This window comes from Myotis myotis, unplaced genomic scaffold, assembly GCF_014108235.1.
Source record: "Myotis myotis isolate mMyoMyo1 unplaced genomic scaffold, mMyoMyo1.p scaffold_m19_p_15, whole genome shotgun sequence".
In the NCBI taxonomy this organism is placed as follows: domain Eukaryota; kingdom Metazoa; phylum Chordata; class Mammalia; order Chiroptera; family Vespertilionidae; genus Myotis; species Myotis myotis.
This window is the reverse complement of record NW_023416319.1, coordinates 4,987,801-5,008,011: the sequence shown is the minus strand read 5'-3', so window position 1 is coordinate 5,008,011 and position 20,211 is coordinate 4,987,801. Positions and strand designations below refer to the sequence as shown.

Here is a 20,211-nt window from a genome sequence, read left to right as displayed (position 1 = left end):
ACTGCTACCTCTCCCTTTATGATCTATCTATAGGGAGGGCAAACTTCTAATTACTGCACATCTGCTCTTCTTATCCTGCAATGATCTTCCTCCCCTATGAAGCCCCAACATGCCTTATCTCATCCTTAGTTCAGAATGTTGTATACACCTCATGTTACCTGTCTGTCTCTGAACCTCTCATGTATGTGAGATTTTTGACTCTCCTCTATATGTGGGGTTCCCATACATATGTATTTAATTAAATTTGGTTATTTTCTTTTGTTGCTCTGTCTCGTGCAGATTTTCTTTAACTCTAAGTATTAGAATTAAAGAAAAACAAATGAACCTTGAATGGTAGAGGAAAATTTCTTCCTCCCCCACACCAGCAATTCCGCTCATAGGTATATACCCAAAAGAATTGAAAGCAGGGACTTACATCCATAGCAACACTATTCTCAATAGACAAAAGGTAGAAGCAACCCAAATGTCCGTCAATGGATGAATGGATAAACAAATTATGTCTCTACACACAACTGAATATTATTCAGCTTTAAAAACGGAATGAAATCTGACACACTACAACATAGACGAATCTTGAGGACATTATGCTAAGTGAAATAAACCAGTCACAGAAGGACACATTGTATGATTTCATTTATATGTGGTCCTTAGAGTAGTCAAATTCATAGAGGTAGAAAATAGAATGGTGGTTGCCAGGGACTGGGAGTGGAGGGAATGGTGAGTTGTTTGATGGGTATAGACTGCAGTTTACCTAAAAATGGTTAAGAGAATCAATTTTATGTGGTGTATATTTTACCACACACACAAAAAGTGCTTCATCCCAGCCAGTTCTGGGAATGACGAGGATGGGAATGGGAGAGTAGAAGGGATATGGATTGATGATGCTGATGGCCCTTTGAGGCTTTGCAGCCTGTGAGTGGCTGAGATGACAGCATTGGCTTTGCAGCCTTCGGGGGGGAGGTGGGAGAGTGGCTGCATATCCTGACCTCTGTCCCTCAGGAGGCTGGGCAGGCTCCTGAGTGGAGGCCACATGGCCTGTCCACTGGGGCAGCTGCTGCCCACCTCCAGCTGATTGGTTATGGGAGTGAAGTCCAAAATGGATTTGTATGCGAAATCTCCTAATGTTTAGATCTTGACTGTTGGGTCAGTGAACAGGCAAACAACCCACATGTGGGTCAAACAGAACAAGTCTGCAGCCTCGGGTCTGGGGTGGCATCTATTTCTTGGAACTCACAGTCTCGGGCCACAGCGAGAAAGATCCCGTTCCAGGTCCTCTTACAGGTGTTATGACACGTCTGACGTCTGACACCAGATTTCTCTTTGATCTCTGAGAATTACTCTTGCTTTCAGTGCACCTGGAGGGAGGGTGTCTAAAGGGTGAGGGTGAGTGCCTAGGGTCTGGATTCTGCTCAGCCTGGGGTCGTGGCTCTGCCATTAGTGAGTTGTGAGGCTGTAGGCTACTCGCTTCTTTCTCCCCCCATGCCTGTTTCCTTATCTGTCCCATGGGAATTAGTAATAGTTTCACCTCATAGAGTCAGAACGAGGACTCCAAGAGGGTGCAGGTACGCGGCCTGGCCCAGGGCAGGGCCGGTGGGATGGCTCTGCAGTGTGTGCATGCGTGTGCGCGTGCGTGACCTGGCTGAGCAAAGAGCCAGTGTGGCCTCGGACAGGCCATCAGCTGGTGAGTTATGCAACCTCGGACATCTGTTTCCTCATCTGTGATGTTGGCCCAGTGATTTTTTCCCCAAATAATCATTTTAATGAGGCTTAAACAAGATAATGTTTAATGTGCCTAGCCACAGCACATGCCCAATTCACATTTGTTCTGTCTTTTGGAGTCTGAGGACTTTGTCTTCTACGCAGACTTGAGACAAGGGCGCTGGGGCTGGTTGGCCAAGTTGAAGACCAGAAGAGCAGATTGTAGAGAAAGGGACTGGGGCCCTGTCCTTCCCCGTCAGTTCCCTCTCCTACTTCCCAGCCCATAGAGTGCAGGTCTTGGTCCTGTCCTCAGAAGCCCACCCACTTGCTGATGGGAGACATGCCTCAGCTTCCCAGGGCAGCGTGGATGAGTGAGGAATCCCATCCATTGAGACCAGCTCTGTGCCAGCCTGGAACGCACACTAGGAGCTGGGCCCAGAGCCAAGCTCCACTGGTGTCCTTGGGTTTGCTGGTTGGAGAGAGGGATCCTTGCCATGCCCAGAGCCATTCTGGAGGGTTAGAGACTGTACACTCACCCAGAGCTGGGAGCGGGCCCAGGGTGCCAAGATCCTGCCCAAGGACCCTACGTCTCTCTAACCAGGCCCCAGACCCTACAGGCGCTTGGTGTGTTGATCATATGGAGGAGGGTGAAAGGCCCTTAATATTCTGAGACACTGAAGGGCCTAAAGGCCTATGTGACCTTTGGCGAGTCACTGACAGGTGGTACCCAAGGCCACTCAGAGCGTGGGGCAGGTGACAGCATCTCAGTCCTTGGGGGGCTGGCCACAGGATGCAGAGTGCCTCCAGGTCCAAGGCCCAAACACTGGTGAGTTCAGGGACACCTGGGCCAGAGCCAGCGCCCCGTCGCTGCTTGCATACCTGAGTGTTCTGACATCTGTCCACCGTCGCCCGGATAAGGAGTGATGGGGTTGATGGGAACACGCTATGTGTGCAGCTGACTCAGTTCTACATGGTCACTGCATATTTGCATTATGTGTGCATGTTCATGACGTGTGTCTTCATTGTGTGTTCATTGTGTGTTCATTATGTGCCTATTATTGAGTATGTTCATGATGGGTGTGCTCATTGTATGCATGTCCATTGTGTGCATGTCCCTAGCGTGTGCATGTTTATCACGTGTGCACACTGCAGAGGACATGAGGTGTGCTGGGGCCCTTCAGGAGTCCTTCCAGCCTTGAGAAACGTCTTCTGAGACCCTGGGGTTTGTGAGGATAAAGAAGGGGGTACCCAAGACAAGTGGAAATTAAAGTTCTTGTCCCCAACCTCTGACCTCCATATGGGGAAGGTGAATCCACACGAAATGAGGACAAAATGAGGCCATGAGGGGATCATTTCCACAAGGATTTCCTGAGCCTACAGGGAAGGTTATGGTCTAGTCTGGGCCAGATGCCAGGCACCTAGTGGGGTGGACAGCAGTGGCAGATGCTGAGGAAGATCAGGGCGCCTGGTGGGGGCACCTGCATGGGTGACTGGAGGGGCTCCCCTGCTGCTGGTCAGGGGAGCTCAGGCCAGAGCTCACTGGGAGTACACACTGGATTGAGACCAGTGGGCCAGTGGGGGATGGAGTGCTTGGGGTGTGTCACCGACTGGACCTCGAGCTCCCTCCCCCCAGCTGTCTGCTAGTTGGGTGCTGGGGACAGGCTCCCTGGGATGGGACACAGGCTTTGGAGCCTTGGACAAGACCAATATCAACTGACATCTGTCCTCCATCTCTACAGGGGGCGGAGGAAAGCGCAAAGGGAAAAGCAAGAAGTGGAAGGAAATCCTGAAGTTCCCTCACATTAGCCAGTGTGAAGACCTCCGGAGGACCATAGGTGAGCGTCCGGCCTCGAGGGGGCTTGGGGAGGGGCTGGGGGCACAAGGGGCTGTTAACCCCCACACAGCGAGTCCAACACAAATCACTATCGCCATGATTCCAGCAGGGCTCCAGGCCGATGTCCTTGCAACAACGTCTATTGAGTATTTTGTGTGTGCTAGGCAGAATTGTCTGTTACCCTTTGAGGCGGGGTCTGTTATTTTACTCCCCCTTTCGGATGGGAACACCGAGGCGCAGAGGGTTCTGTAACTGGATGGAAGTGACACAGCTTGTGGGAGGGTGGTGGAGGGGACCAGGCCCAGTACTGAGCCCCAACTCGTAACTTTCCCCCTTCCTTTGGGGCCCATGGGTCGTGCCCTTGGGAAACGGCCCCAGGCTTTGAGAGCCAAGAGTGAGGTGAGCATCTGCGCCCCCCTCTCCTCTGGCGGGGGAGGTCAGTGCTCAGCGAGGGCCACCCTGCTCCGTGGCACAGCTTCCACCTGGCCAGGTACCTCCAACAGCCACTGATGTCCCTCTCCTTCTGGTCCACCTGGCCCTGCCCTCATCACTTCCGCTTCGGGGGACCCCTGGGAGCATAGGATTCACCTCAGCTTTTCTCTGCCCATGGGCCCCACCCCAGGGGTCCTTCCAGGCCCATGGCATCCTCTTGGCAGGGCCCACCCCCCTGGGAAGGTGTGAGACACGTGTGTGCTGGCGTGGGGACGTGAATTCTCTGTTCTCCCGGAGGACGTTGAAAGGACTCTGTGTGCGAGCGCAGTGCGAGGAGAGCGGGGAAACGCCGCCGCAAACCGGACTAAGCCGTGGCCCGGCCCCAGCACGGGGCCTTCTGCCTGTTTACAGTCCGTCGCCCTGGTGTTTGCCCAGCCTCTGCTGGGGGCCTGCTGGAGGCTCTCTTCAATAAAAACCTCATTGCTCCTCCAGACCAAGACACAAGCCAAACAGTGGCACAAGCCGCATTTATTTTCCTTGTGGAGTCGTGAGCTCACTTTCTGAAGCTCCTTGGGAGGATGTCCCAGGACAGGCTCGGGCCGAGGTGAAAGGGCGTCTTGGGCCCGGAGGACAGCGTGGAGCGGGGCGGTGGGAAGGCTCTTGATCAGAGGGAAGGGCAGAGTCCACGGAGACCCAGGGACCCGGACGCTGCCCCCTCTGGATTGCCCAGAACAGTGGCCCGTGAGGCCATGCCCCCCTTGCCTCTGCACTGCCCTGCCCTGCGCAGCCACAGGCCACTCCTCCTAGCAGCCAGGGTGACTCTGGAAAATGAAAACTGAATCCCCTGCTGAAACCTCTGTAGAGTTCTCCATCCCACCCAGAATAAAACCCAAACCCCCGACTGTGGCTTAGAAGCACTCTGGCCATTGGGTGAAGCCTGGAAACCCCTTCTCAGAATAATGCTCTTATATGTGTAAAATAAAATGCATGAGGTTGTTAGATATAGTTATTAGATACTTTAAAATATTTTTATTGATTTTAGAGAGGAAGGGAGAGGGAGAAAGAGATAGAAACATCACTGATGAGAATCATTGATCAGCTGCCTCCTGCACGCCCCCTACTGGGGATCGAGCCTGCAACCCGGGCACGTGCCCTGACTGGGAATCGAACCGTGACCTCCTGGTTCATATGTTGATGCTCAACCACTGAGCCACACCAGCCAGGCAGTTATTAGATACTTTTAAATTTTATGATATTGAAGTATATGTGTTTCTTTGTTAATACTTTAAATAGTAAGGTCCACTAGCTACTGTGATATTGAATTTGCGAAGAGCGTGATACTTCCAGATATCTGTAACAACGGTGTTAGGAACGGATCTGTGGTTTCTTTTTTTTTTCTTCTTTTTTTTTTTTAATTAAATCTTTATTGTTCAGATTATTACATTTGTTCCTCTTCCCCCCCCCCCATAACTCCCCTCCTCCCAGTTCCCGCCCCACCCTCCGCCCTCACTCCCCACCCACTGTCCTCATCCATAGGTGCACAATTTTCATCCAGTCTCTTCCCGCATCTCCCACACCCCTTTCCCCCCCAAGAATAGTCAGTCCATTCCCTTTCTATGTCCCTGATTCTATTATAATCACCAGTTCATTCTGTTCATCAGATTATTTATTCACTTGATTCTTAGATTCACTTGTTGATAGATGCATATTTGTTGTTCATAATTTGTATCTTTACCTTTTTCTTCCTCTTCCTCTTCTTAAAGGATACCTTTCAGCATTTCATATAATCCTGGTTTGGTGGTGATGAACTCCTTTAGCTTTTCCTTATCTGTGAAGCTCTTTATCTGACCTTCAATTCTGAATGATAGCTTTGCTGGATAAAGTAATCTTGGTTGTAGGTTCTTGGTATTCATCACTTTGAATATTTCTTGCCACTCCCTTCTGGCCTGCAAAGTTTCTGTTGAGAAATCAGCTGACAGTCGTATGGGTATTCCCTTGTAGGTAACTGAGTTTCTTTCTCTTGCTGTTTTTAAGATTCTCTCTTTGTCTTTTGCTCTTGGCATTTTAATTATGATGTGTCTTGGTGTGGTCCTCTTTGGATTCCTTTTGTTTGGGGTTCTCCGCGCTTCTTGGACCTGTAAGTCCATTTCTTGCACCAGGTGGGGGAAGTTTTCTGTCATTATTTCTTCAAATAGGTTTTCAATATCTTGCTCTCTCTCATCTTCTGGCACCCCTATAATTCTGATGTTGGTACGCTTGAAGCTGTCCCAGAGGCTCCTTACACTATCCTCGCATTTTTGGATTCTTTTTTCATCTTGCTTTTCCGGTTGGGTGTTTTTTGCTTCCTCGCATTTCAAATCATTGACTTGATTCTTGCGCTCCTCTGGTCTGCTGTCGGCAGTCTGTATAATATTCGTTATTTCAGTCCGTGTATGCTTAATTTCTAGTTGGTTCCCCAATATAACATCGAGGGTCTCATTAGTTTTCTTGTAGATCTCATTAAGTTTATCGGCGGCTTCTAAACAGTTCTTGAGAGACCTTAAAAGTGTGGTTCTGAACTCTATATCTTCCATTGACAATTTTGTCCTGTTTCTTTGTCTCCGCATTTTGTTATGCTTCCTTGGTGCACCCCCTAGTGGTCTTTGTGCGCAGTCTTGTAGTTAAGCCTTGATTGTTGTAGCTAATACCAGGGAGGGTTTGACCTCCAGGCCAAGTAGCTATGAGAATCAGCTGTGTCTGCAGTGAGAGAACTTCTGTCCTCTAGGGAGGTGCTAATCTGGCGTTTGCCTGAGGCTATCAGGCAAATGCCTTTGTGCAGGGCTTGGGCAGGGCGGGTCGCACAGGATCAACAGGGTGGGCCAGAGAGAGCAGTTATGGCGGCTCTTAGTCCTGTCCCTAGGGGCTCTGCCTCTCTGAGTCCCAGCACCCGCTGCAAAACTCAAGCCAGACAGTCCCGCTTCTCCCGTTTGAGTCTGGGTCCCTAAAGACTCGCCCGGATCTGGAGCTCAGAGTCTGCGGCTCCCTCCCGATTGAAAACGCCAACCGCGCCCTCCGCCGCCAGCCCGCTCCACGCACTCCGCACCTCAGAATTTGACTTCAGCACTGCGCCTCCTCTGCGTGTCCGTATGCGTTTCTCTTTCCTCCTAGTTGTAGGACTTCCACTCAGCCAGCGTTCCTGTGGTTCTGGGTGATGTCCGGTCCGTTTTTTGGTTTCACTTTTGAAGTAGTTGTTCAAGGCAGCAAACTCCGGCGTTAACCTATGCCGCCATCTTGGTTCTGGATCTGTGGTTTCTATTGCTGACGAGTCCCTGGCACTGCTAACATGATGGTGGGTTGTCGACATTTGTGACCGAGGGAAGTGCTCATTTTCAGTCAGAGTTGGTGACAAGAAAGATGACATGTGTCTCCATCCAAGTCCCTGGGTCCCCTAAGTCTTGTTCATGGACCTCTTGGCAATGCCCTTCCTCCCCTGGCCCTCGCCTATGTCTTGGATCGATGACTCCCTCCTCCCCAGTCGCTAGCTGCACGGGTCGCCTTTTCGTTCTTCGGTTCTTCGAATACCCCAAGCTTGTCTCCAGCCTGCAGCCTTTGGAACGGCTGTGCCCGCCACCTGGAATGCTCTTCCCCACAAATTCTCCAGGGGCCTTTAGGGCTCAGCTCAGATGTCACTTTCCTAGCCAGCCGCCAGAAAGGAGGCAGACTCTCCCTGCCTTTGCTGCCGTTCACACGGTGCTGTTTATTAATGTTCTCTGCCGTAACTCCATCTGAAGTCACCTTTTGAGTCGTTGATCTGTGTATTTTCTGTCTCCCCACCGGACTGGATGTCCCATAACAAGAGTGACTGTGTCTTGTCTAGAACAGTGCCTGGCACATAATAGAAGTTCACTAAATGTTGGGTGCTTGAAGGAATCAATGAGATAAAGTATTAGAAATACGGTTTTTAAAACAAAATTGTGACATGTGCTTGCTTTGCCTAAATTTAATTTTAGCCAGTGGTTTAAACCTTAAGTCATAAAAGTTTAGACGTAGGAGGAACCTTAGAAAGCATCTACTTGAATACTCCCCCCCCCCCCCCCCCCAATTCTTACCTGATAGATGAGCAAACTTCGCACAATCACATGGCTGGGCTACAGTAGTCTCTCATCCACTAAGTGGGGAAGGGGAAGGCACGGTGGCTCCTGGCCCAGGCCAGTTCCCCTAAGGCTGCAGTTTGGCTCATTCTCACGGTGATGTTAGGTTTCCATAGAATCCTCCACTCCAGGAACTGGAGAGCATCCTGTCCAGCCCATTTCAGACCTGAGTAAAGAGGCTCCAAGAGGCCCCTGGTCCTGAGTTGCAGCTTTCACTCCCCAGCATCATACTGACTCCTTTTGGGCACCAGCTCCCACCAGTAATCAAAGCAGAGACTTATTAGGCACTCAAAGCGACAGACGTTTCTGTCTGATTCTCTGTTTATTTTATCTTATAAAAGTGGGTTGTAGGTGCACTTGTTTATTCAATAAGTGTTCACTGAGCAATTATTATGTGCCCCTGGAGCTCATGCATGGCTTTGCCCAGGAGACGGAGAGAAATAAAGCAGAGATAACAAGTTGCAAAAGTTCTGTGATGGAGGAACAGGTTGCTGAGCTGGGACAAAGTATCAAGGGTCTACACCCACCAGGAACATGACCGTCTCCGGAGGAGGTGGCATCACTCTGAGCCTCCCAGGGCACCCCTTTGTGTGAGCGCCCTGCGGGCATGGACCACGTCCTGTCCATCTTGGAGTCTCCGTTGCTGGCACAGTGAGTGGATGGGTGGGTGGATGGGTTGATAAAGTAGCGAATGGATGTTGCTCTCCTCCCAGCCCAGACACTGTGATTGGCAGTGATGAGTATTAAGATAGAAATTCTTTGCCACACAAGTGTGAGCCCCAGACATGAGTAACTGGTCTTAGCCAGGCCTGGCGGAGGACAGGCAGGCCATGCGAGGAGGAAGGGGCTCTCTAACGTCTGCTTGATGAAATATCAAATAATGACATTATTAACTATTCAGTTCATTGTTCTCATAAGATAATGAGAGGGCCCAAATCAAAGGACTTCTCAGAATGTCCAAAGCTTGGAAGGCGAGAGCGTCATTGTGAAGATAAAAGATTGTTGAGGTCTGCAAATATTTCTCAGTGACGCAGAAAGTTCTGCTGGGGAATGGTGTGGCATTTTTATTTATTTAGCTCAGGCTCATTGCGTACTTTATTCTTTCATTTAAGAAAAAAAAAAGCATGAGGGGGCTTGAGTGAAAGAGTTGATTATTCCGCTGTTTGGCAATATTTCTGTAGGAACTGTCCAAAAGCTATATAATAAATCAAGGCCCCCTCTGCACCCCCTGGCGCGACTGACGTTTACGAGGAGGCTGTTCACAGAAATTAGCTGCTGTGGTGCCCTGTGCCCCCACAGACCCACAGGACCGGGGAGATTGCATTTGCCTGGTGGCAGAGCCTCTGACCAAAGCCTTAACCCTTTGCAGGAGCAGAAGCTCTGAGCTGTGGGGGAGTTCCTAGAAGACAGTGTAGAACAGCGGTTCTCAACCTGTGGGTCGCGACCCCTTTGGCGGTCAAACGACCCTTTCACAGGGGTCGCCTACGACCATCCTGCATATCAGATATTTACATGACGATTCATAACAGTAGCAACATGACAGTTATGAAGTAGCAACGAAAATAATTTTATGGTTGGGTCACAACATGAGGAACTGTATTTAAAGGGCCAGAAGGTTGAGACCCACTGGTGTAGAACCTTAGCATTAAAGAAAACACCATAATAATGTGAAGGCTGCCTTGAACTGGTCTCGGACTTGATAATTCACTCCCTCGGTTTTGCATGTATTCCGTAAACAAGAAACCGGCCTACAGATACCTGTGGAGCCCCTACTATGTGCTCGGCATTGGTGCAGGTGCAGAGCTGGCCACAGGCCGCAGACACGGGGCAGTCTCGTGGACTGACTCGGCCACTGGCCCTAAGGTCCGATGGTGGCTCCGCTGCTCCCAGCCCAGTGATATTGGGCAGGTGGTTTAATTTCTCCAGGTTGCGGTTTCTCTGTCTATAAAATGGGGACACTGATACCAAGCTGGTAGAGCCGGTGGGAGGGCTGGCAGAGTGCCTCGCATATGCCATCGCGTCGTGGTCATCATCATTGTAGTCATCATCACCATCATCATCATCGTGGTTCTAGTGGCCCGAGGGCAGAGGTTGAAGGCCCCGAGGGAGGGTTTTAGAGTTTCCTCAAGAAGCTGAATTGGCTACAGGAATGAATGGAGCTAGCCGTTTCTATGCTGACACCACATGGGTCCAGTGTCCCAGCAACCCTTGCCTTGGGGACATCTGAATCCTCCCCTTTCTTAAGTCCCTGCCTTCAGCCTCTTCCTCCTGGAGGCCCACCCAGATAGATTCCTTCTGGGTGCCGCACTCTGCCCAGACCCCTGGCTGGTGGGTAGGTTTTTTTGCAAGGTCATGTGGTTGTTTTGGAAGGTTGCACCCTAGTGTCCTAGCAGAGAAGGCATGGAGGTTTGCTTTATCTGTAAGGTGGTGTTGAAAGGGAGAATTGGCGTCTTATTTGTGCAGTTAAAAGCTGAATGAATAAAGACCGGCTCTGCTCTCTGATTCCACGGTGGGGCAGTGGGGACAGTGACGCCATGTCCCTCTTCCCTTGGCGTTAGGTCCCCTGATGAGTCTATGGACTCCAGAGAGGATGATGGTAGGAGCCTTACCACTCTTGCAGACCCTGCAGGACAGAGGAGTCCCTGCCCGTTTCTTCTGGGATGCTGGCTGACAGGGATCACCTCATAGCCTGGAACAAGTGGGATCTCAGGGCCTCTGTCCTGCGAGGGTTTGGAGGGAAGCCTGGGCCTGGATTAGCTCAGTCTGACCCGGGACCCCATCTCTGGGGTCTCTAGCCTCCTTGTAGGCTGCTCAACTCTGCTGTCTGATCAGCAATGGCCCCTTAATCCAGCCCATGTGGTCCTGCCTGCACAGCATCGGTGCTCACTGAGTGGAATGGGGTGGTTGGGTCCTCTCCTGGAGATGCAGCAGGGGCTGGGCTTTGCCTCAGACACCTTCCCTTTCTGCTCACTCCTGCTCAAGGGCCACTGGCCCCTGGGGTTGCCAGGCACTTGGAAAGGATTCCGGGCTCCTGGACAGGTCCCGCCCCACCCAGGGGCCTGAGTGACCCAGTCCCCTTCAGGCTGCCAGGTTAGCACTCGAGCTCTTGATTTCATCGTCAGGGAGACGTCATTCTCGTCCTTGGGGTGATAAGGGCGTGTCATGTCTGTCGTTCAGCCACTTACCGTTCCCCGATAAGGCACAGCATCTGTTCGTCCTTGGAGGGCAAGATAAATTTAGATGTGGCAGATTTAGAACGTCAGGTGACCTTTTCACAGCTGTAGCTCTCAGTAGGGAGAGAGCAGCCTGGCTTGTCTGCCCGCTGTTTTCCAGGCGTTAGTCTCACCACCCCACAAAGATCAGTAGCCACCTGAGGTCAAGGGGCCGGGTGCTCAGTGCCTGGCAGGAGCTTGAGTGCCTGGGAGATGCTCAGCAATCCTGGTCCGTGGGTTTCGCTTTTGAAGATGCTCAGGATGGCACACCGAGAGGGCTTTTCCAGACGACCTGTCGCTGTGATTTTCAAAGGCCGCTCAGTAGGGACGGGATGTGACCCAGAGAGAGCTTCTACCTCCTCAGGGTTTCTTTTTACCTTTTTTGTTTGGGCCCCTGTGTAAGGTTTTATTCCAGGGTCAAAACCAAGTTTGAAACCCACGGCTCTAGGCCAGGTCTCCCATTTTCCAGATCAGCAAACTGAGTCCCAGAAAGACAAGTGGCTTGCTGAGGTCTCCCCATGACCTGACGCCCAGGCAGGCTTTCCCCCGCTGTCTCAGTTTGTCATAGCAAGTGCCACAGTCTGGGGCTTAAACACCAGAAATGTGTTACCTCCCAGCTTGGGAGGCTGGGAGTCTCCGGTAAGGATGTGGGCAAGGCTGGTTTCTTCTGAGGACCCGGCGGAACAATCCATTCCAGGCCTCTCGCCTAGCTGCTGGCGTGCTGGAATCTGTGGCATTCCTGTGCTGATAGAAGTGCCACCCCTCGCTGCCTTTATTTTCATACGTTCTCCCTGTGTGTCCGTGGGTGAATGTCTATGTCCAAAATTTCCCCCTTTATTATAAGGATACCGGTTATTTTGGGTAAGAGCCCACTCTTACCCTAATGACCTCATGTTAGCTGGATTACCTCTGTAAGGGTTCTAGAGTGCTAGGGCCCAGACTCCAATATATCTTTTATGTGGGGACACAATTCAATCCGATACCCACCTTCTCACATGGTCTGTGGAGGCCAAGTTCCAGGAGCCAGGGTGTCCTGATTCCCACCAGGTCTGAGGGTAGACCCTTCCCCCCTCCAGAGCCTGGCTTGGGGTTAACCCCTGCAGGCCCAGGCTCACCGAGTCCCCACAGAACATCTAAGGGAGGATTAACGGCTTCCCAAACCGTGTGGCCTGGTGCTTTTTCATCCCTTCTTTTTGTCGTTGTCGTTATTGTTCCAGTCATGGTAATTGGTAAATTATTTTGCTAAAACACATACAGACAATTTTAAGGGAAGGCCACCCATAATGTCACCACTCAGCTCTAGCCAGCAGTAACACTTTCTGTATTCCTTCTAGCTCTCCCCTGTGCATATACCCACAGTTGTGTTTCTTCCTTTTTTTTCTTAGTATAATTTCAAAAATATTTTCCCATGTCATTAAAATTCTCTGTAAATGGGATTTATGTCTTTCCATTTGAGACATATTTATTGAGTGTCAGGCACTGAGGCTACACCAGTGACCAAAACTCAAAATTCCTCTTCTCACAGCTGCCCTCTCCAGGGGAGTGGTTACCCCGTGGACAGCGGGGAACTAGCCCATTACCCTCCACCCAGTAGCAGCCAGGCCCCAGATCCCCCCAACCCCCCGCATGTGGCTGGTTTATTTTCTGTGGGTGATTCTTCCTTTAAGGCAGCGGTTCTCAACCTGTGGGTCGCGACCCCTTTGGCGGTCGCATGACCCTTCCACAGGGGTCGCCTAAGACCATCCTGCATATCAGATATTTACATGACGATTCATAACAGTAGCAACATGACAGTTATGAAGTAGCAACGAGAATAATTTTATGGTTGGGTCACAACATGAGGAACTGTATTTAAAGGGCCAGAAGGTTGAGAACCACTGCTTTAAGGTATCTTGCATACAAGCCCTCGCCCGGGAGCCCAGCATAAGCCTGGACTGTAAGGGCTTCGTATCTAGCACAGGCATATATTGTGCTCTTTGGGGTGGTGTGTCCTCTAGCGTTTGCCATTACAGTGAGCATTCAGACGAACATCTTTGTCGTTCACGGTGACGTTCCCATCTCTGGCTCAGAGGGTGAGCAGGCCCACACTGTCCTTTCGAAGGCCAGACGCACTGAGCTGAACCCGAGCAGCGGGTGCGGAGGCTGCTGCCTCCTTCGCTTCCCCTGGAATGTTCCGTCTCCAGCTCAGCCTCTGCAGACGCCATTCACCTGAAATATGCTGCCGATGGACAGAGCGAGCGAGGTTTGGTGAGCACCCCGGGCCCCGCGTGCCAGCCCCAATCCGCCGCAGTCCCCGGCATGAGAAGGGCTCTTCTGTCCGTGGGAAGGCTTGTCGCCGAAAAGAGGGGAAAAACAAGCTGGTTTATGCAGCGACGGGGACCTCAAACCAGCACAAGAGGCCAGCCGGCCCTCGGCAGCCTGAGCATGACAGCGTTCTGCCCCATAAAGAGGCGCTAGGACAACACTTTTAATGGGCTCTGCCCAGGCTCTATTTACGGAATTTATTTCCCGGGCTCCGTCTGCTCAGCGACACCTTGGCAGCATGGCCCGGCGGCTGCCTCGGGGATTAAATGCTCCTTGTTCCGAGTCCCCAGAGCTAGCACCCAAGGGAGGGTGAGAAGAGAAAAGGTGGGTGGAAGGAGATTTGGGGCCAATATAAACTTTTGAAATAAAATAAAATAAATAAAATAAAATAAAATAAAAACCGACCAAAGAACAACAGCAAAAATGTATCCCCCCAAGAGCTCCTGTGGACCTGTAGCCGCTGGCAGGGAGGAAAATGCAAAGTCCGGGAACACGCCCAGTGCCGTCTTTTCTTTGTTTGTTTTTTCAGTTTCACGCTTGTGCTATCCTGGCGTCATCTCGAGCAATTATTTTTGAAATGATCTTTTAGCTCTTTTTCTCTGTATGAAAATGGTATACACCCATTGATGAAATTTCCCAAATATAATCTAAAAAGAGGAAAATTAAAAATTGCCGATGCGCCCTGGCCAGTGTGCCTCCGTTGGTTGGGCATTGTTCCATGCGCCGAAAGGTTGCCAGTTCAGTGTCAGGTCAGGGCACATGCCTGGGTTGGGGGCTCGATCCCTGGTAGGGAGTGCCCAGCGTACAGGAGGCAGCCGATCAATGTTTCTCTCTCCCTCTCCTTCTCCCTTCCTTTCTCTCTGAAGATCAATCATAATATTTGTAGAAATTTGCCAGTGAGAGAACCGCAGTTAACATTTTGGTTTCTGGCTCTTTCATAGTTTGTTCTGCTTATATAAAGAGAATCGCAGCCCCTGTCATCTGTTTCCTTGCCCAGGAGTCAGACAACACTTTCAATTGAAATCTGTGGTTGTAGAATCCCCGCTGTACTGGGAGGCAAAGGCCCCCGGTTCTCGTGCCACCTCCTTGATCCAGTGTCTTTGGGAAGTCGCTTAGCCTTGATTTGCTCATCTTTAAGATGTGGGCCCAGTAATCCCCACCTTAGGCGACGATCAAGTGGCCAGAGGAGTTACTGGTGCAGAGTGATTGCTAACGTGCTCTGCAAATTGTGTTCATTTTCCATGTGGTTTTGGGACCCTGGGGTGGGACAGGTGGCTGAAGTCATTTTCCTGTCTTCCTGGGGAACATGACCCTTTTTTCTCAAGCCGCCCTGTGTGTGATCTTAGTGAAAATCACCACCTCCCTCCAGCCGCCCAGAGGCCTGGAGCTTCCCTTTCCCGCTGCCCTGCCACACCTGCCCCTGCCCAGTACACATGGCCAGTCTCTCTCCACGTCCAGGCAACTCTGCCTCCACAGTATGTCTTGGGCCGGCTCCTCTCTCCCCACCCCCACTGTTTCGTTCTTCCTGGCACCTTTTTCTCCTGATGAACTGCTCTGTCGCTTCGTACTCCCTCTGGGCTCACTCCTTTCCAACCAAGCTCCATGCAGCAGCCAGGAGGCTCTTCCTAAAAACCCATCCGATCACACCACCACTCGCTTCTGTCGCTTCCCACGGCGGTCAGGGTGGAGCCACAGGTCTTCCTAAAGCCGGCCAGGCCTGCCTTATGCACCCTTGCTTACTGCTCCAGCTTCACCCCCTCCTACCATCCCTGACTCAGCCTTTCCCTTCACGGTCCCTCCATCATCAGGCGTGGGTGTCATCCACCCAGGGGTGCCCAGCAGCTGTAAACCCTGTGCTATGCCTCAGGCAGGTCAGCTGGGACCAGACTGTTGAGGGGCTCACCCAGCTCAGTCACGTTGGGATGGAGACAGTGAAGAGCATGAGCTCGGGTGTCCGAGGGCCTGGGTTTGAGCCAGGCTCTATTCCTCACTGGCTGTGACTTGGACCAGTGGTCTAACGTCTCTAATCCTCAGCCTCCCTGTCTGCAAAATGGGACGAGGAGTGTTGCAGGGGGTAATGGCAGACGTGCACGGGCAGCTCTGCGCAGGGCCTGGCACCCAGGGAGTGCCCGTAGGTGGCGGCCGCTGCACCTTGTCTTCCTCTGCATCATCACTGCTATTCATCATCATCGCTGTCGTCCAATTCCCGTTTAGTTCAGAGCCTTGTTTCCCGATTTCCCTCCACCCCCGAGGCGGTTGCCAGATCCTGCTGGTTTTAAGTGTATCTGTTCATTCATTCGTTCATTCATCTGTTAAGCCCTCACTCTGTGCCAGGGACTCGGGGAGCTGCCAGGTGGTGGGGAGCTGCTTTCACAAGTGGCTCTTGGCAGCGTGGCTGGGCCACATTTATTGCCTCCATGTAACCTGGGCATAACCCTCTTCCCTTAGCCCCACTCCCATCCCTCAAATTGCTGTTTACTAGCTCTCAGCCGACTTAGAGGTTCTCTAGATGGTACACCCCTCCCCTCCTTAAAGGCCATCCCATCCCTCCATTCCTCCTCCAGGCAGGAGGGGCCTCTCAGACATATGGGGTGATGGGCAGTCCCATCCACGAATCCCTGTTGAGCTTTCACTCTGGGCTGGGCAAGGCCTGCTGTGGGTCCCAGGGGCGAGGTGAGGCCAGCTCCATCCCTTAGGGACCTGGCCTAGTTGGGAAGACAGCGCAGAAAGCACACACGTGGTGCTGGGAAACAGCCATGTGAGAGTGGGCAGCTGTCAAATGTCTGTCCTTAGTACCAACTGCCTAGAGGTTGGACAGGGAAGGGAGACAGGGACCTCTCTGTGGGACAGGAAGCTTCCGGTCAACAGGTGGGAGAAAGGGGAGACGTTGGGGGTCAACAGGTTCAGCATCATCAGCATCACCCAGCCAGCAAGCATTTCCTGGTGCTCAGCATGGCCAGGCATCAGGCTACTTGCTTTGTAGACAAGCTCAGTGAATGGTTACCCACCCCTCTGGGCCAGGTGCATTTTCCAACCCCTGTTTTATGGACGAAGATGCAGAGATGCAGAGAGATTAATACATTGCTCAGTTGCAAAGCTCTGGAAGAAGCAGAAACCTGGGCCTGAGTGAAGGCCAGGCTGGCCGTGGGTTTCCACCACGTTGGCCACACTCTCTCCTTGGAGGTGGGACAACATGGGGCATATAAGGGGGGGTGATGTGTGCCCCGCATTGGTGGGCTGGGTGAGGAAAAGTCACGAGGGAGAAGGTCCAGAAGGGGCCGGGTCAGGCCAGAGACTCCATCCTGAAAGGTTAGGTGCTTGTCCTGCAGGTAGTAGGGAGCCAGTGAACGTTCATCTCTGACAGCCCCTGCAGCCATCCTCAGGGTGAGAGCAGAGAGCAAAGAGGGGCGGTGGACAGAGTAGGCTGGGTGTCCAGGGCAATAGGAGAGCCCGCCCCTCCCCAGATAGTTATTCCTTACCCCCTCAATGCCGGGGGGGCAGGCGACAGTGCTTCTCCGGTGCCCCCCCAGGTCCTGGAACCGCAAATGCCCCGCTTCTGACAGCAGCATGCTGTGGCTCAGGAGGCAGTAGCTGGGCTTCTGTCACCCGCAGCGCCAGGCTGGGGGCAGGTTTCCCTCTGTGATGCCGGGTCATGGGGTGCCTTTCCTATCACCTGTGAGGCCTCAGCCAGCAGCTGCTCCTGCTGCCCACCTGTCTCTCCTCCCTCTTCTGGGGGGCGGTTTCTCACTCCCCTGCTGTCTGTTCTCTCACCCTCCTCCTCCTGCAGGGCCTTTCGGAAGGTGGCAGATGGGCACGAATGTCACACTGTCCATCTCTTTGCCCCTGCTGTGCCCGGGCACAGCCTAGAGATCATCTTGGTCACAGTCCAGGAGGGCACTGACTAGGGGTCAGAATGTGGGTCTGGGTCACAGAGGGAGCTCTCCACCCTGACAGCCCCTGGCCAGCCAATCATGAGACCCATTCTCTTGGGCTTTAGCCCCTTCCCACCCCCTCTGTCCTCATTTGACTTTAACATGAAGGGAATAGTTCTCCACTCTGCTTGCCTGATGTTGTGTTAACCGTGCAGCGGTTCTCAACCTGTGGGTCGCGACCATCGGAAAACACATGCAGCATATCAGATATTTACATGACGATTCATAACAGTAGCAACATTACAGTTATGAAGTAGCAACGAAAACAATTTTATGGTTGGGGGTCACCACAACATGAGGAATTGAGGGTCGCAGCATTAGGAAGGTTGAGAACCACTCCCACCCCCAGCCTGCACACCTCCCGATTCCTGTTTCCGTCCGTGGCTTTCCCAGCCTCACCGGCACAAACTCTGATTCCTGTCCCCAGTTGGCTGGACCTGCCCCCTCTTCTCCACCCTTTGCCTTGACACTTCTCACCCTGCTTGGACTAGTGCAGTAGCCCCTTCACGGTCCTGTTTCTGGCTGGTTTCTTCTTCCTTCACACCCATCCAATCAGACCTTCTTGTTTGCTGTTCTTAGCACTCAGAAGCTTGTTGACTTTTCTAAAGACATCCACGTTGAGGCTCCCAGCAGACATCGATGGCCTAGCCACTGCCCCTGGGACAAAGACCACCCACACAGCCCGAAGGCAGGGCCTCTTCCCCGGCCTGTCCCCATACCTGGTCTCCTAAAGCTGTCACGCCCTGGCGTCAGCCGCCCCCAACGCGGTGTTAGCAGCATGGCCTTTCAGGCCACGGGGTCGAGTCCTGCTCTTCTGTTCAGGAGCTGTGTGACTTGGAGCCATTTGCTTAACTTCTCAGAGCTGCAGGGACAGAACAGAAGTGATAGTGATGCTGATAGATACTGATCGCGGTTATTATGTGCCAGACACTGTGCCCAGCACTTCGTATTACCGCCTCACCCTCTCCATAACCCTGAGAGGAGGCGCTCTTCCGGGCTCATTGGAAAGTAAGGAAACTGGAGTTTGTGGCAGCGACGCCCCTGCCCAAGGTCACACACCACCAAGAGGCAGAGCCAGACTCGGCCTGTCTGGACTCCAGTCCTCGTTCACAGATACGGGGACCACGCCGTGCACTTTTCAGGGTTGCTAAGGGGGTTTGCACGTGAAAGTCCCCGCCCGGGGCTGGGCACCCGGGGAGCTCGGGAACCAGGTTGTCTTCCTGCTTCTAGGCCTTTGCTTGGGCCGCGCCCTCTGTCTTCCACTCCACCTGGCCATGTCCTACCTCCAGTGTCAGTGCCCCCCAAATCCACCCACCGCACCCACGGGGAACACAACTTGGCTTCAGGTGTCCGTCTGTTTTCCTAGCAGTGTGTGATGTCCTGGCCGCCTTTGTAGGCCAGCCCCTCCCCCAGTGCCTGGGCCACTGTGGCAGCTGGTAAGGTGTCCACAGAGCCAGAAGCACCTAGGGAGGGGAGGGAGGAGTAAATGGTGAGAGGGGATGATGTGGGGGGACCCGAGAGGGGTCCTCGGGAGCATCCTGTGCAGCCACAGCAGCTCACGGCCCAGCCTGGCAGCCTCAGCCTCACACCTCCGCAGTCTACAGGGTTTTGGCATTTATTTCAGTTATTTCCTGACCGTGACCTCCTGGGTCAGATTTATCATTTCCTGGACAGGAAGGAAAAAGCCCCATGGGGCTGGGGTTACCGAGGGTGAGCGCGCCCCTGCCGGAGCTGGCTTCTACTCGTGGGCCGCTGCCGGCCAGCCTCGCCCTGTCGCGGAGCCCGACAGCTCCTGGCAGGCCTGACGTCTCTCGGGACACGTGGGCTGGAGCAGCACGGCAAGGCGCCTCCGCCGGCTCACTAGCCACCTGGCTGACCCTTAGCGTGCCTTCAGAGGGAGCTGGCTGGCTCTTGGGCCCTGCTGGGGAGACCTCAGGGATGGGGGTCCTCCCTGCTCACGGGACCCCCAGGCGCTGGCTGAGGCACTGGGAAAACCAGTTCACCAAAAAGCTCACTAGAATGAGGCGGTGGGTCTTTCTTGTTATTCGCTTCCAGCCTCAGGCCCTCGGGACAGAGCTGGCCTGGCCTCCCTCAGGCTCCGCTCGGGGGCACCGGGTAGCCCTTCTCCCTCCCAGAGGGAAGGAAGGCGGTCTCGCGGAGATTGGACTCATTTGTCCAAATACCTCTCTCCAAGCCTCAGTTCTCTCCCCGCAAAAGGGGACAGACACCTGCCTTGTTCTTCCTGCGCCTGGGAGCTCACCCTCACCCCCACTTTACGGATGACATAGCTGAGGCTCAGAGTGAAGGGCCTCGCTCAGGATCCAAGGAGGCCGGGAGTGGACAGGGGCTGGGCGAGCTGCCGCGGCTGCTGCCTCCTGTTGAGTGGGACCCTGGGTTGTGAGGCCTTTTCGGGGGATGGGAAGTCTCCCCAGGAGCAGCTCTGATCTCACACCATGGTTTGTAGCAGGGAGTGACTCAGCCCCTCCCCATGGCCCCCGAGTTTACAGGTCCATCCGTCCTGGTGACGCCTCCATTCATTTGTTGAGTCTGAGTGCCCGATCAGGGGGTGATGCCAGTGCCCGGGCTGGAGAGCTGAGGTCTGTCCAGTCCTGCTTTCTTACTAACAAGTTAAGATCCCTCCTGGCATGTCAGAGCTGGAAGACCTCATA

At 53.0% G+C, this 20,211-nt stretch overlaps 1 protein-coding gene across 5 annotated transcripts in view; it reads left to right on the top strand.

Moving 5' to 3' along the window:
- The window catches only part of GRK5 (G protein-coupled receptor kinase 5), a 184,695-nt gene that overhangs the window by 80,130 nt on the left and 84,354 nt on the right, over positions 1-20,211 (top strand). For 4 of the 5 annotated variants that reach the window (XR_004972093.1, XM_036335804.1, XM_036335803.1 and 1 more), the window contains exon 2: positions 3,438-3,533. The exons of the other annotated variant lie outside the window; for it this stretch is intronic. Coding sequence is in view for 2 of the 4 variants with exons in the window: in XM_036335804.1 (XP_036191697.1) it covers positions 3,438-3,533 (96 nt within the window). In the remaining 2 variants the exon portion in view is untranslated. The remainder of the gene's footprint in view (positions 1-3,437; positions 3,534-20,211) is intronic. 5 annotated transcript variants of the gene reach the window in all.